At 46.1% G+C, this 17,050-nt stretch overlaps 1 protein-coding gene across 1 annotated transcript in view; it reads left to right on the forward strand.

Annotated features, from left to right (window-relative positions):
• Positions 1-287: 287 nt before the first annotated feature.
• Positions 288-17,050, forward strand: part of LOC130917272 (FRAS1-related extracellular matrix protein 2-like) — a 231,029-nt gene continuing 214,266 nt past the window's right edge. Inside the window, exons 1-2 of the mRNA XM_057838514.1 lie at positions 288-5,437; positions 9,381-9,470. Coding sequence (XP_057694497.1) covers positions 424-5,437; positions 9,381-9,470 — 5,104 coding nt within the window. The 5' untranslated portion in view covers positions 288-423. The remainder of the gene's footprint in view (positions 5,438-9,380; positions 9,471-17,050) is intronic.

Genomic DNA, 17,050 nt, shown 5'->3' on the forward strand with positions numbered 1-17,050 from the left:
GCTTCTCTTTGCAGAGCATCTCTTCTGCACTCATCGTTGCCTTTTATTGACCACAAATGTGTGATTATGAAGGAGAAAATGTGTCAACACACCAATGGAAACATGCAGGATGTTATTAAATAACATTTATTTGTGAGATGATGAGTTTTCTTCCCACATCTGTGCAATCGGATGCCTAACAAGACGAGGACCAATGAGCTGCGAGGGGGGCGCGGCCGTGCTTTACTCCTTCCAAGAGCAGCGAGCATGAAGTTTGGCTCGCCAGTGCACAGACGCTGCGGGAGAATGGTGCACCTTGGCGGCGGGGGCTGCGCGACGCCGTGTCAGTCAACTTAGTTGTGTGCTTGCTCTGTGTGCGTGTGTGTAAGTCCCCGCGGTGAGTGCGTGTAAAGTTCAACCCGCGTCTCATCCGTGCGGCTCCAAATGGCTGGAATCCCTCCTCCGCGCACGCATGCGTCCGGAGCCGCTTTTCTCGCGCTGGCGCTCGTCCTCGCGGCAACCAGCCAGGCGCAGTTTTGGACTCAGCACGGACTCTCCTACGCGCTGAGGTCCGAGTTATCCGAAGACACGGTGCTGGTGGCCAACAACGGCGTCCGGGTGCCTTTCGGGAGGTCCGTTTTTGTGGATCCCGTCAACGACCTGGTGATTCAAGTTCAGCCCGGCGACAGGTGCAGCATCACCGTTCTGGACAATGACCCTTTGTCCCAAAGACCTGGGAGTCTAACCCCGAAAAAGTTCCCGTGCGAGTTCGGCCCCAACGATGTGAAGTATTCTCACTTCGGCTCCCGGAGTCCGGCCAGAGACCGAGTGAGACTGCAGCTCCGGTACGACACGCAGACCGACACTATCGTGATCCCGTTCATGATGGAAGTGGAGGTGGTTTTCACGCAGCTGGAGGTGCTCACCAAGAACATGCCGCTCACTGTGGAGAAGCTGCTGGGGATCAGCAACCCCATCGACAGGCGGATTCTGGAATTTACCTTCGACAGACAAACGCAGCAGTGCAGGATCACCCCCTTGCTCGGGGGTGGCGCCTTACCAAGGTACGGAAGCTTAGTAGACGAGAGCAGTTTGGCGACCGGAATGACGGACTGCGACGACTTTCTCCGGATGAACCTCCGCTATCGGCACACGTTTGCTTCCAAGTCGCCGAGTCGGGATTACGTCCCCATGGTGGTGGAGCTGCACGACAAGGAGGGGAACCTCCTCAAGCAGGAGTTTTTCCAAATATTGGTGAGGATTAAAGAAGGTGAGGAGAACACGCCACCCAAGCCCAGCTTCGTAGCAATGATGATGATGGAAGTGGACCAGTTCGTCATGACGGCGCTAACCGCCGACATGCTGGCCGCCGAGGACTCCGAGTCAGACTCGGACGAGCTCATTTTTAACATCACGTCCCCTCTCTCCTACGAGGAAGGTTACATCGTGAGTACAGACGATAGGAATTTACCCATAAGCTCCTTTTACCAAGGCGACCTCAAAGACTTTAAAATCGCTTACAAGCCACCCGCGGTAGACTCGGACAGCGAACGGATTTTCCAGCTGGAATTCGAAGTGGTGGACACCGAGGGCGCCGTGTCGGACCCTTTCGCGTTTATGATCGTGGTCAAACCCATGAACACTTTAGCCCCCGTGGTGACCAAAAATACCGGTCAGTTGCTTTACGAGGGACAGTCCCGACCGCTGTCTAGCTCGCACAATCTAGAAATCAGCGACGAAGACAATCTGGACAGAGTTCAAATCTCCGTAGTCGGCGGTTTGAAGCACGGGGACTTAACCGTTTTGGACTCCGGCAGAAAGTTTTTCACGCCGGCGGACCTCAAGGCGGGCCGAGTGGTTTATCAGCACGACGGCAGCGACACTTACAGCGACAACATCGTTTTCCGGATGACGGACGGCTCTCACGAGGTGGAGTTCCTGTTCCCCATCACCGTCGTCCCCACCGACGATGAACCGCCGATAGTCAACGCCAACACTGGGTTGGTTCTCTTCAAGAACCAGATGATGCCCATCTCCTCGCTCACCCTCAGCGCTGCCGACATCGACTCTGAGGATTCCACTATTAAATTCATCATCCGGCCGCCCTTTTCCACCATCGGGCAGGTTCTCCTGCGCCAGGCTGAGGCGCCGGAGGACCCGTCGACGTGGAAGTTCAACACGGAGGAGGAAATGTACGAGAAGGCGGTCACCGAATGGCTGCAGCGGGACGTAACTGACGGGAAAGTGTTTTACAAGCACGTGGGACCGCACGACACCCGGACCCTCACGGATCAGTTCAAATTCCAGGTTCAAGATGACAACGACCCCCCGAATCAGTCAGAGGAGAGCTGGTTCATCATCAAAATCCTCCCTGTGGACGATCTCCCGCCCGAGCTGCACCCTGAAGCTACTCTCCAAACGACGGTGCACGAGTACCAGCTAACGCACTTGCGTAAGAAGTTCCTCCGCTACACGGATATCGACTCTGAGGACCGAGATCTAAAATACACCGTCACGCGGCCTCCGACGGACACCGACGAGAACAACCCTATCGTCCTCGGAGCTCTTGTTCTCACCGACAACCCGAATGTCGAAGTCGTGACTTTCACTCAGGCTCAAATCAACCACCACAAAATTGCTTACAAGCCCCCCGATCTGGAGCTGGGAATTACCACCCACATTCTGCAGTTCAAGTACACCGTCGAGGACGTTTCCGGGAATAGCGTCGACGGCGTTTTCACAATTTTCCTAAAACCGGTCGACAACAAACCGCCAGAAATTACCAACTCAGGGTTTACAGTTCTTGAACGGGGTGCGCATACCATTACGGGTGCAGAGTTGTACACTTCCGACTCCGACACAGACAGCAAGCTAATATCGTTCACGGTTTCCCGGCCTCCCCTCCACGGAAACCTCCGGTTCGGTTTCACGGACATGACGAGAGGAGACGCGTTCAACTTAGAGGACATCGACAACGGTCGAGTATCTTACCTCCACAACGGAGATGAATCCACAGCCGACTCCGTACAAATAGACGTCAGCGACGGAATCCACGTAGTCCCGATTACCGTCAAGATTACCGTAAAACCCATCGACGATGAGACTCCGTCCGTAAGTCTCCCTGCGGGTACGGTCGGGTCTTCTATCGACGTTCTAGAGAACGGGGTGACGGAAATCACCAGTAATGTCATTCAGGGCCGAGACGAGGACACGGATGATCTTCGTTTGACTTTCATCGTTGAAAACCCGCCATCATTAGGTGAAATTCTGGTCCGAGGCATCCCGTCCGCCGTGTTCACCCAGGCCGATATCATCAACGGGCACGTTCTCTACGCCCACACCAGCGGTGAATTAGGATTTACCACCAAAGAAGATAGTTTCAACTTAACTCTTACGGACATGTCTGATGAATGGACGGTGGGCGGTAATAAGATTACCGGCGTCCGAGTCCACGTGACCGTCCTCCCGCTGGACAGCCAGCCCCCGCAGGTCTTTGTGGGGACGCAATTCTCCGTCACGGAGGGCGAGAAAAACGCCATCCTGACCCATCACATCACCGCCGATGACATCGACACCTTGGTGGAAGACCTCCTGTGCACTATTATAGTGCAGCCCACTTCGGGCTACGTGGAAAACATCTCGCCGGCCCCCGGCTCGGAAAAATCCAGGTCGGGCACGGCTATCAGCGCATTCACTATCAAGGACATTCAGCAGCATCACATTTACTACGTTCAAAGCATCCACATCGGAGCGGAACCAGTGGAGGACAGATTTACGTTCCGATGCTCCGATGGTATCAACTTCTCCGAAAGGTACTTTTTCCCGATCTCCATCATCCCGGCTAACGACGAAAAACCCGAGATTTACATGCGGGAGTTTGTCGTGATGGAAGGGATGAACATAGTCATCGACACCCCGATTTTGAACGCGGCTGACGCGGACGTTCCTTCAGACCAGCTTACTTTTATCGTCACCAGACCACCCGCGCACGGGTTTCTCCTAAATCAGCTTACCACTGGTACCGTTCCCGTCTTTAACTTCACCTTGGAGCAGATCAGCGAGGCGTCCGGCATCGTGTACGAGCACGACGACTCGGAATCCACGCGGGACAGCTTTGACGTGCTCCTCACTGACGGAAAGTTCAGTGTACAGAAAACGGCCATCGTGATGATCATCCCCGTGGACGACGAGACGCCCAGAATGTCCATCAACGACGGTCTGGAAGTCGAAGTGGGTGATGTTAAAGTCATCGACGGCAACGTTTTAAGCGCGACCGATCTGGACTCTGAGGACAGCGCGCTGACGTATGTTATTCGGCACGCGCCCGGTCAGGGTTATTTGCAGAAAACCATGCCAAACGGGTTACGGCAAAACATCACGGCGGGGATGAATTTCACACAAGAGGATGTGGACCGGGGTTTGATCATCTACGTGCACAACGGCCAAGAGGGCGTTCGCGACCTGGTCAAATTCGACGTGACGGACGGCTTTAACCCTTTGATCGACAGATACTTTTACATCACGGTGGGTGGCATCGACATGGTTTTCCCTCACGTGATTAGTAAAGGCGTGTCCCTGAAAGAAGGCGGCAGGGTCACTCTGACGACCGACTTGCTCAGCACCAGCGATCACAACAGCCCGGACGAACACTTAGTGTTTACCATCACTCGCGCTCCGGTGCGAGGTCACCTGGAGTGCACGGACACCCCCGGAATGCCCATCTCGTCTTTTACTCAACTTCAGCTGGCGGGGAGTAAGATCTACTACATCCACACGGCCGACGACGAAGTCAAAATGGACAGCTTCGAGTTCGAGGTGACCGACGGCTACAACCCGGTTTTCCGCACGTTCCGCATATCCATCGCCGACGTGGACAACAAAAAGCCGGTGGTGACGGTGCACGGCCTGGTGGTGACGGAGGGCGAGAACAAACTCATCACGCCTTTCGAGCTAACGGCGGAGGACAGAGACACCTCGGACCGACTCTTGAAGTTCTCCGTCACCCAAATTCCCTTACATGGCCGCTTGCTCTTTAACGCCACCCGACCGGTCACCTCCTTCACCAAGCAGGACCTGAACGAGAACATGATCAGCTACAAGCACGACGGCACGGAAAGCGCGGAGGACAGCTTCTCCTTCACGGTCACCGACGGCACCCACACGGACTTTTACGTCTTTCCCGACACCGTCTACGAGACTCGGAAGCCTCAGGTTATGACGATCAGCATCCTCCCTCTGGACAACGGGGTGCCCCAGATCGTTGTCAACAAGGGCGCCCCGACGTTACGGGTTTTGGACGGCGGCCACTTGGGCTTTGTTATCACGAGTAAATCCCTGAGAGTGGAAGATCGAGACAGCACGCGGGGTTCTGTGCTCTTTCGGATTACAACTGCACCGCAGCACGGCTACCTGATCAACACGGGGAAAGGAAACGCTACAATCTCCACATTCACACAAGGTATGTGTCCTCTGTTTTCAGAATTCTTTGAACAACTTCCCTCGGGGTGTACCGGTACAAATCACGGTTTGGTACATACCTCGGTACTGGGGTCATGCTTCGGTACAACAGGAAAAAACAAAGACTTTTTGTAACAGGAAACAGGAAAAATATATATTAATTTAAGTAAACTTTTATGCCCAATACCGTCCTGGAATATTTGATTTGTACATAATGCGATTTGGTCGAAATTGTAGTAATAGATATATAAAAAAAAAAAAATTTTTTTAAATGTTTACGAACTAACAGATAATATTGGGGGTTATTCAAAAAATTCCCTGCGTCCTGCAAAAAATTCCTGGCAAAATGTACGGATTCCCCAAAATTTGCTATTCATTTCAAATGGGATGCCATTGACAACCATGAACGTCCAAATTTCCTATTCTTTTTAAACGGCAGGAAAACATAGGCCCTTGTGATTTCTGACCATTTACCATGACAGACCATTGACATTAAATTGACACCCAAGTAATTTGATGCTATTGACAGCCATGCACGTCCATGCCATTGACGGCCATGTACGTCCAAATTTCCCAATCATTTATAATGGCAGAAAAACCTGTGTGGTTGTGATTTTTAACCAAAGAACTGACCATTACAGACCATTGACATTTAACTGGTGACCAAGTAAGGGTTAGGCTTAAGATCTTACTTTCGAGTGATGACGTGACTCACATTTACTGCAAAATGGACCCGAAGGGGTGCCGTTAATTAGTGCTACTTTTGCGCTAGTTGTTGGCAAACCCCTGTTATCGCGAGAGTTGGTACGCTTCATCTGTCGCGAAAGGAGTGCTGCAATTGACTTCATAACTCAATATCTCTAAAACGATAGCAGCACATACAAAAAAAAAATCAGCACAAACGTAGCACAAATGATTGACACCATTTTTATGGTGTCAATCATTTGTTGACCTCAGATTGACCTATATAAGAATTGCTAATATCTCAAAAATGATAGCAGGACAAACAAAACTAAGTGTGAATATGTTGACATCTTATTCTATGCAACCTGATCGCTAATCCTGGCACCGACAAATTTTTTCCGGCACAAATGAATGACATCATTTTTCCAAAAATTTGCATCTGGTGTGGGGCCACCTTCGCGGAGGTAGTGAGGATAAGCATTCCTGATAATAAAAGTACGGTCGTCGCCTACGGACACCTGAATTAATTTCCCACATTTTCCCCTTTTTTCTAATTCCGTGGCCAAAAAAATGCAGATTTTGTTGTTGTTGTTGTCCCTCCAGAGACCCGCCTATTAAGAGCGATGAAATATGCCAGCGCCTCAGGCATTTGCGGATCACACAGGAGAATTTCAAAGAGAGCTTAATGGATTACACTTAAGGGGAAAGCACTGATGGTGATTTGTACCACATCGGAGACGTATTTCGCGCGAGCAGACGGGAGGATCGCAGGTGTCGCAATAAATAAACTGCAAACGTGTCAAAGAAATAGCGGAGGTCGCTAGCCGCACGCGAAGCCAGCTGTGCGGTCGCTCTCTAGCTTTTTATTCACGGAGCCACCGCGTTCCCCGAGAGGCCTTTTCAATATTTCACGAGTAAACAGACAGTAAATAAAGATGCCGTCTCCCGGGTTTTTTTGAAAAACGCAGAGGTGGGCTTCCACGCATCGATCTCTTTGAAGGGAAAACGCTTGGCCATCAAATATTGAAGATGGCAACGCGTGTAAAACCTCGCATTGGTACAGAGTCAGAGCTGTGAAAGTCAAGAATGGAAGCCCGGGAATGGAAAGTAATCTATTTTTGATAGGATTTAAAGGTCATCACAGTGTCAAGTGCATGAACGGCACATTTCCTGTCACTTTTTTGCCGTGCGGCTCTTCAAAAGCACACTCCGATGGACAAAACGGAAACCGTTTTCCCCTCAGTTCTTCAGCAGGGCCGAGAACGAAAAGTGGTATTTGCCATGTGGAAAAATGGATTTTGCCATGAGGCATTTTTTTTGCCATGTGGCAAAACTGATTTTGCCAAAAATGTGTTTTTCTGCCATTTAAAATGAATGGAAAAATTGGACGTTCATAGCCGTCAATGGCATAGCCTTACTTGGGTGCCAGTTGAATGTCAATGCGGTGTAATGGTAAGTGTATAGTCAAAAATCACAGCCACACGTTTTTCTGCCATTTGAAATGAATGGAAAATTTGGATGTGCATAGCCGGCGATGGCATGGGCGTGCATGACCTGCAAAAATGCCATGTACCCAAAAAAATGTCACGTACCAAAAAATAAATAAATAAATTAAAAAAAATGCAACATCGCAAAAAAAATAAAAAAATGACACATACTGTATCAAAATACATTTGTGCCACATGGCACAAAAAATGCCACATGGCAAAATTAATTTTGCCATATGGCAAAAAAAAACCACCACATAGCAAAATCTATTTTACCACATGGCAAAAAGAAAAATGCCAAATGGCGAAAAATGCCACACGGCAAAATACATTTTGCCATATGGCCCAAAAAATGTCACATGCAAAATCAATGCCGCATGGCAAAATCAATTTTGCCACATGGCAGAAAAAAAATGCCACATGGCAAAACCAATTTTGCCACATGGCCAAAAAAAATGCCACATGGCAAAATCTAAGTTTTACCACATGGCAAAAAAAAAACATATGTGAAAATACATTTTGCCAAATGGCAAAAAAATGCCACATGGGAAAAATATCATTTTTTCTTACATATGGCAAAATCAATTTTTGCCACATGGCAAAATACTGTAAATTTTGCCACAGGGCAAAAAAAAATCCACATGGCAAAAAATTACCACATGTGAAAATACATTTTGCCAAATGGCAAAAAAAAAAAAAATGCCACATGGCAAAATCAATTTTGCCACATGGCAAAATAATTTTTTCCACATGGCAAAAAAAATACCACATGTGAAAATACATTCTGCCAAATGGCAAAAAAAAAAAAAAAAAAAAGCCACATGGCAACCACACGGCAAAATCATTTTTACTACATGGCAAAAAAAAAAAAAAAAAAGTCAATTTTGCCACATGGCAAAATAAATTTTGCCACATGGCAAAAAAAATCCACATGGCAAAAAAATACCACATGTGAAAATACATTTTGCCAAATGGCAAAAAAATGCCACATGGCAAAAAAAAAATCCACATGGCAAAATCAATTTTTCCACATGGCAAATTCCACTTTTGGTATTGCTCTCTCTCCAGTTCCTCTTGAATAACTTCAGATGGGAAAGTCATTGAGCAGGCGTGTCAGACACCTCCGTGAAGTTGCCCCCCCCCCCATCAGATGTAAATTTATATAAAAATGTCATTCATTTGTGCTAGGTTTATGCTCGTATGTGCTGCAAAATTTTCTGTTTGTGCTGCTAGCATTTTTGAGATAACACCAATTCTTTTAAAAGACCATCTGTAGTCAACCACCCCTAATTTTGATTAAAAATGGCTAAAAATAGTGTCAGTGCTGTGAACATTTTCGTTTGTGCTGCTACTGTTTTATAGAGACAGTGATCCCTTGTTTTTCGTGATTAATGGGGAGCAAAACCCGTCTTGAAAAGTGACAAACCGCGAAGTACCACCCCCGCGGCTAATTTTATTTTTTTTATTTTTTTGGGTGTGTTCATTGTATTTATTGAAAGAGATTCTAACTTATTTGCCCAAAATCAAACTGGTCCGGCCCACATGTAATCTAATTGCCATGAATGTGGCCTGTCGCTATATATCACTGGAATAGATACAGTAGATGAGCAAAGAATCACATTTGAGTAGCAGCATACAGCAATATATTGCAAGTACAGCATTTTTCCTGTCATGTTCCTCTCATCCTTATTCTTTGCGCTGTTAGCAATTTCATTACATTTCACGAGCCAAAACATGATTGATAGTCTTACAACTCGTTTTTTTTTTCTCCAGCGGACATCGACGACATGAAAGTCTGTTACATCCTGAAGAAGGGCAACGACGCTACCAATGACATCTTCACCTTCTCCATTGAAGACAACGGTAAGTCAGCGTTTTTATATGCACATTCCTAATAATTCTAGTGACTATTTGAATAAAACACTTCCGAGCACAAAATATGAACTCATCAAACGAAGACAAGTGAGTTGATATGCACTGTGAAGATGTGACGTCGGCAGTCGAGATTGAAATGCGTAATGAAGCTGATCCTAATTTTACCAGCGCAGGTGTAAAGCCACGCTTCATAATGTTTTTTAATTAAGCATAAACGTTGGCCGCGCAGATGGGAGCTTTACATTAAGTTCCCTCAGCTGGCTACGGCCGGGTGGGGAAATAAGTACCACGTCAATCCGCTAACATACATTTTTAATAACCCGGCTCGGGCGTCTGCGGTCCACGCAGCGTGTTCGCGCCGCGGCCGTGTGATTCACCGAACAATTAGCGCAAAAGAAGAACACAATCCAGGCGAGCTGTGTCGGTGGTTAGTGGTAACGGCGTGTCTGTTGGACTTGTTCCAGAAGGGCCCCCCGTTTCCCACGTGCACCCCGGCGGGGGCCCCCGCAATCACTACTGACTGTGCCAAATAGAAAAACACTTGAAAAAGTTGGAGTAAATTCAAGATTGATTTCTTGTCTCGTCACTCTTGTGTTCGCAAGTTTGCTTGGCTGCCTGTTTCGGAATTCGATTTTTTTTGTTTTTTTTTTTGACACCAGAACATACGAGCCTGAAAATATGTCAATACTACCGATGCTGCCTTTGCAAATATAATAAGCCTTGTGATTGTCACATTTAGAGAAGCATTAATATGAACTAAAAAAATATTACTGGAGGAATTGCAATGGTAGCCTTGCTGTGATGGTGGGTATAACGCTTGGACGTCCTGTAGATATCAGGTCACCTTCTGTTTATTTTGGGTTACTTCCTGTTCATATTGGGTCACATCCTGTTGATATGGGGGGGATTCCATTGTCCCTTCCGATTGAATTGGCGGCATTTCAAGGTCACTTCCTGTTCATATTAGGTCACTTTCTGTTGATTTGGAGACACAAAAATATCCATTCCTCCAAATCAATAGGAAGTGACCCCATACCAACAGGAAGTGACCTGATATAAACGACAAGTGACCCCAAAATTCACCCAAATCTACAGGAAGTGACCCCAAAATCAACAGGAAGTGTCTTATATATGTTGCTGCATTCCTAAATGGGTGTTTTGCACTGTTTGGTAGCATTGAGGGAAATCTATGCTGTTATAACTCACGGGGTGGTGTGGCTCAGTGGGGGAGTAGTCCGCAACTAACCCAGTGGTTGTGGGTTCGATTCTTCGCCCTGATGAGCTCGTCTTAGTACAAGAAAGTGAGCAAGATACTGAACCCCACGTTGCTCCTGGTGCTGTGTCACCTGTAGGTATATGATGGAACAGAAGGGCCAAGAATGAAAAGTAGTATTTTTTTTTTGACATGTGGCAAAAATGGATTTTACCATGTGGCATTTTTTGCCATGTGGCCAAATGGATTTTGCCATGTGGCATTAATTTTACATGTGGCATTTTTTGGGTCTGTGGCAAAATTGATTTTGCCATGTGGCTTTTTTTTTTTTTTGCCATGTGGCATTTTTTGATGGTATGTGGCAAAATTGATTTTTCCATGTGGCATTTCTTTTTTTTTTGCCATTTTTGCCATATGGCAAAATTGATTTTGCCATGTGGCATTTTTTATTGGTATGTGGCAAAATGGATTTTGCTATGTGGCATTTTCTTTTTTTACATCTGACATTTTTTTGCCACGTGGCAAAATTTTTGTGGCATTTTCTTTGCCAGGTGGCAAAATTGATTTTGCCATGTGGCATTTTATTGCCATGTGGCAAAATGGATTTTGCCGTGTGGCATTTTTTTTGCTATATGGCATTTTTTTATTGGTATGTGACAAAATTGATTTCGGTTTGTGGCATTTTTTTGCCACGTGGCAAAATTGACTTTGCCATGTGGCATTTTTTATTTTGATATGTAGCATAATGGATTTTGGTTTGTGGCATTTTTTTTGTCATGTGGCACTTTTTTTGCCATGTTGCAAAACTGATTTTTCCATGTGCATTTTTTTTGCCATGTGGCATTTTTTGTCATGTGGAAAAATTGATTTAGCCAAAATAGTGTTTTTCTGCCACTTAAAATGAATGGAAAATTTGGTCGTTCATAGCCCTCAATGGCATAGGCTTACTTGGGTGCCAGGAGAATGTCAATTTGCTGTAATGGTAAGTGTATAGTCAAAAATCACAGCCACACGTTTTTCCGGCATTTAAAATGAATGGAAAATTTGGACGTGAATAGCCGTACGCGCATGAACATCCATGGCTTGCAAAAATGCTATATACACCAAAAAAAAATGCCACATACCAATAAAAAGCCACATACAAAAAAATGCAACAAAACAAAATCCATTTTGCCACATACTAAAAAAATGCCACATGTCAGAATACATTTAGCCACATGGCAAAAAAATGGCACATGGCAGAATCTATTTTGCCACATGGCAAAAAAAGCCACTCAGCAAAAACAAAAAATGCCACAAAACAAAATCCATTATGCCACATACCAAAAAAAAAAAAAAAAACATTTAGCCACATGACAAAAAAATGCCACATAGCAAAATCCACTTTGCTACATGGCAAAAAAATGCCACATGGCAAAAAAAAATGCCACATGGCAAAATCTACTCTGCTGGATGGCAAAAAAGCCACAGAGCAAAAAAAAAAAACAAACAAAAAAAACAAAAAAAAAAACAAAAACAAAATGCCACAAAACAAAATCCATTTTGCCACATACCAAAAAAAAATGCCACATGTCAAAATACATTAAGCCACATGGCAAAAAAACTACCATATGGCAAAATTAACTTTGGCACATAGCAAAAAAATGCTACATGGCAAAAAAAAATGCCCCATGGCAAAATTAACTTTGCCACATGGCAAAATCCACTTTGCTAAATGGCAAAAAAATTGCCACATGGCATAAAAAATGCCACATGGCAAAATCAACTTTGCCACATGGCAAAAAAAGAAAAAGAAAATGCCGCATGGCAAAATCCACTCTGCTACATGGCAAAAAAATGCCACATTTCAAAATCATTTTGCCACGTGGCAAATGCCACTTTTGGTTCTCACTATCGCTCGGATATAATGTGAAGCGCTTTGAGGGCCTATAAGGTGGAAAGGCGCTATACAAGTTTAACTCCATTTACCAGTAATTGCCTTCGACGGTGTTCATCCACTGCCAGCAATTCCAGTTCAAACAAATTTGTCCGTGAATGACTCGAGCACAAATTCTACATTTGCTGTGTTGCGCTAGAAGGTTTCCATTCTGCTACTTTTGCAGGTTGTGTGAAAACATAATTTCTCGGGGCGCGGGGCACAGTAAAGGTTGAAAACTAAATTATTTTGTTGGCAGTTACAAGATGACTTTGGTCAAACAGTCCCAATCAGCTTTATTGGCTGGAGATAAGTTCTCTAGTGTGACCTGTCCACTCGGACTTAAACGCTGACTCCACTGCAGCTTATGAGGCCGTGAAAGACCATTTTTTTTCTGTTAATAAGATTTACTTTTGCTGGGTGGCTGCCCCGCATCACCAGACGCAGTATTGCGATGAGGGGGGAGCGGGCTGTCAATTTCAGATGGGGAAAACACCCGCGTTCCCCTTCGTCTTGCGTCTTAGCGAAGGCAATATATCAGAGCAAAATGACTTTTTATGTCACGACCGTTCAGCGTGACGGCTGTAATGAAGCGTGGCGCTCGGCGGCGTGGCGAGGATGCTAGCTGTCGGGCGGTAATTGCTGCGTATATGTCGTTGGAGTTTAATTAATCAATTTTGGGGGGATGAATGGATCAGAAGTTAGCTTGCGTTTGATGCTAGTGATATGACTTTGTCAACATGAAATGGTTGTGCTTTGACAAGAAAAATGAGCCACTTCCTGTTGAGTTTTGGGTATTTGTTTGAAGTGTTTTCGTGTGTCCTGAGATGATAAATATTTCCAAGAACATTCATGTCAGTGGGTGTAACTTGAATCAGGAGTTTTAATTGTGTCAGTGTTTACGAGTTGTGTTGGGGACACATAAAAATCTGGATGAGGTGGCTCGGGCATCTGATTAGGATGCCTCCCTGGTGAGGTGTTCCGGGTACGTCTCACTGGGAAGAGGGCGACCAAGGACATACGTAGGGGACTGTCTCCTGGCTTCCTCTCCTTCATCGTTCAAATATCAAAATGACTGGAAATTTTGCACGGAGCAGGGAATTTTTTGAACGATCCCCTAAAATTTTCCGTTTGCCTGTAAACACAGATTTTTTGAAAAATCAAAAAAAAATTCTGAATGCTATTTGTCCTACAATTTTTGACCAAATAGCATAACTTACACATCAAAAATTCCAGGACGGTAAGTGACATAAAAGGTGTGTACAGAATTCGGCAAAAATGTACGGTTTCCCCATAATTCGCCAAAAACTCTCCCATTCATTTCTAATGGAATGCCATTGACAGCCATTTAGGTCCAAAAATTTCCACTCATTTTCAATGGCAGGAAAACAGAGGTTCCTGTGATTTTTGACTATTTACCATCACAGACCAATGTCATTTTGTGACCTGATATCAACAGGACATGTCCCTGAAATGTCCCCAAATCAACAGACAGAGACTTGTTATCAACAGGACGTGTCCCCAAAATGTCCCCAAATCAACAGAAAGTGACCTGATATCAAGAGAACGTGTCCCTGTAATGTCTCCAAGTTACCAGGAAGTGACCTGATATCAACTGGACATGTCCTCCAAATGGATATCAACAGGACATGTCCCCCAAATGCCCTAAATTAACAGAAAGTGACCTGATAGCAAAAGGAAGTGTCTCAGAAATGTCCCCAAATCCACAGGAAGTGACCTGATATCAACAGGACATGTCCCCCAAATGAACAGAGATTGACCTGATATCAACAGGACGTGTCCTATAAATGGATATCAACAGGAAATGTCCCCCTAATGTCCCTAAATTAACAGGAAGTGACCTGATATCAACAGGACATGTCCCCAAATATCCCTAAATCAACAGGAAGTGACCTGATAGATTTGTATTTACCACAGCAAAGCCCCTTCGTAATTTCTCCAAAATTGCAGTTTCTAGTTATTATTATTATTATTCCAATTTGTATTTACAATTTATTTGTTTTCCATCCATTCATTATTCATCTTCTGCTTGCTCCGGGGTCGGGTCGCGGGGGCAGTAGCTTTAGCAGGGAAGCCCAGACTTCCCTCTCCCCAGCCACTTCAACCAGCTCCTGCGGCGGAATCCCAAGGCATTCCCAGGCCAGCCATGAGACATAGTCTCTCCAGCGTGTCCTGGGTCGTCCCCGGGGCTTCCCAGTGGGACATGCCCGGAACACCTTTCCAGTGAGGCGTCTGGGAGGCATCCAAACCAGATGCCTGAGCAACCTCAACTGGCTCCTCTCAATGTGGAGGAGCAGTGGCACAAGTTCCTCCCGGATGATCGAGCTTCTCACTCTCCCTCTACGGGAGACCCCGGACATCCTGCGGAGGAAACTCATTTCGGCTGCTTGTATCCGGGATCTCGTTCTTTTTCTCACGACCCACAGCTAGGTGAGGCTAGGAACGTAGATCGACTGGTAAATCGAGAGCTTCGCCTTTTGACTCAGCTCCTTCTTCACCACAATGGACTGGTATCTGCATCACTGCAGACGCAGCACCGATCCGCCAGTCGACCTCCCGCTCCCTCCTACCCTCACTTGTGAACAAGACCCCAAGGTACTTGAACTCCTCCCATTGGGGCAGGATCTCATCCCCGACCCAGAGAGGGCACGCCACCCTTTTCCGACTGAGGACCACAGTCTCTGATTTAGAGGCGCTGATCTTCATCCTGACCGCTCCACACTCAGCTGCGAACTACTGCAGTGGGAGTTGGAAGTCATGGCTTGATGAAGCCAACAGCACCACAGCATCTCTTAAAAAAGCAGAGATGCAATGCTGATGCCGCCAAACTGGAACCCCTCAATGCTTCGGCTGCACCTAGAAATTCAGTCTATGAAGTAGACAAAGGGCAACCTTGACGGAGTCAAACACTCACTGAGAACGGATTTGACTTAATTCAATTCAATTTTATTTGTATAGCCCTATGTCACAACAAGGTTGTCTCAAAGGGCTTTGCAGAGGCAACATGATACACAGTCAGAAACAGCAAATGAAATAAATAAAGGTCAAGTCCTGGGCATCCCCCATCCTTTGACCCTCCATGTCGGCAAGGAAAAACTCCAAAACTCTTTGGGAGAAATGAGAAACCTTGGGGAGTACCACAGTCAGGAGAGATCCACTCCCAGGACGGATAGACAGGATACACCAGGACTGCTAATGGGAATTAGCAGACGGAGTTACAGTTTGTAAAGATGCAATTGAGTAAGGGAACAAGGACAGGTCCATCTAGCCAGATGAGACGGGGGAGGGGGGGGGGGGGCAAAGAGGACGTCCATCCAGCCAGTGGTCCGGACTTACTGCCGGCAATTCGGACCAAACTCTGAACACCGGTCATACAGGGACCGAACAGCCCTTACCAGGGCTCTCGGTACCCCGTACTCCCGAAGCACCCCCCACAAGACTTCCCGAGGGACATGGTCAAACCCGCTCTCCAAATCCACAAAACGGATGGATGGACATGTAGACCGTTTGGGTGAACTCCCATGCACCCTCGGGGACCCTGCAAAGGGTGTAGAGATGATCCACTGTTCCACAGCCGGCACAAAAACCACACTGATCCTCCTGAATCCGAGATTCGACTTCCGAATGGACCCTCCTCTCCAACACCTCTGAACAAACTTTACCAGGGGAGGCTGAGGAGTGTGATCCCTCTATAATTGGAGTACACCCTCTGGTCCCCATTCTTATAAAGGAGGAGCACCACCCTGGGCTGCTAATCTGGCTTCTCCTCCAAAAAAATCAATTAACATAAAAAATAAAAAAAAATATTGATGATTCGTTGAAGCAGACGGGTCCAAACAGCAAAATGAAAATGACCAACGCCATTTTGTCTCGCCACAGATTTTGAACAGTCATCACAAGGCAGATATACAACATATCTGTGCCAAACCTGCCGTGCTTGGTGAGAGTCAAACTCTGAAGGGTCCTATAGTGGTCATTTGCATCAACTCTGCAGTGCCAACTAGTGGCAACAGAAAGTCACTCATTTTACTTATACATATCCAGTTGTTTTAAGGTAGTCGGAGTTACAAGACCTTTTGTAATACTACATTTTAAGGCCCATATCCACATGTCTGTCTGCTGCCATGACGACCATTTGTTCACCATTAAAAAGAAGTGATTTTGGCAGCTTATAGAGCCACAAAATTTTCCACACTTGGGTAAAATGGCCCAATTAGAAGATTCATTTTTGTTTTGAATATGGGCATGGTTGCACGTCTCAGTAGCGCCTCTTTTTTTAGAACCCTCTTCAATATGGGTTTTTCCTCCTAGGTGTGTGAATGTATTTCCAATCCCAAAAAAGGAGGCGAGTTTCGAGCAAGTTAGGTTCTCATTAGATGATGAGAGGGGGACGATCTGCCACCACCCTAACCTGCGTGC

Source organism: Corythoichthys intestinalis, chromosome 6 (genome assembly GCF_030265065.1).
Source record: "Corythoichthys intestinalis isolate RoL2023-P3 chromosome 6, ASM3026506v1, whole genome shotgun sequence".
NCBI lineage: Eukaryota > Metazoa > Chordata > Actinopteri > Syngnathiformes > Syngnathidae > Corythoichthys > Corythoichthys intestinalis.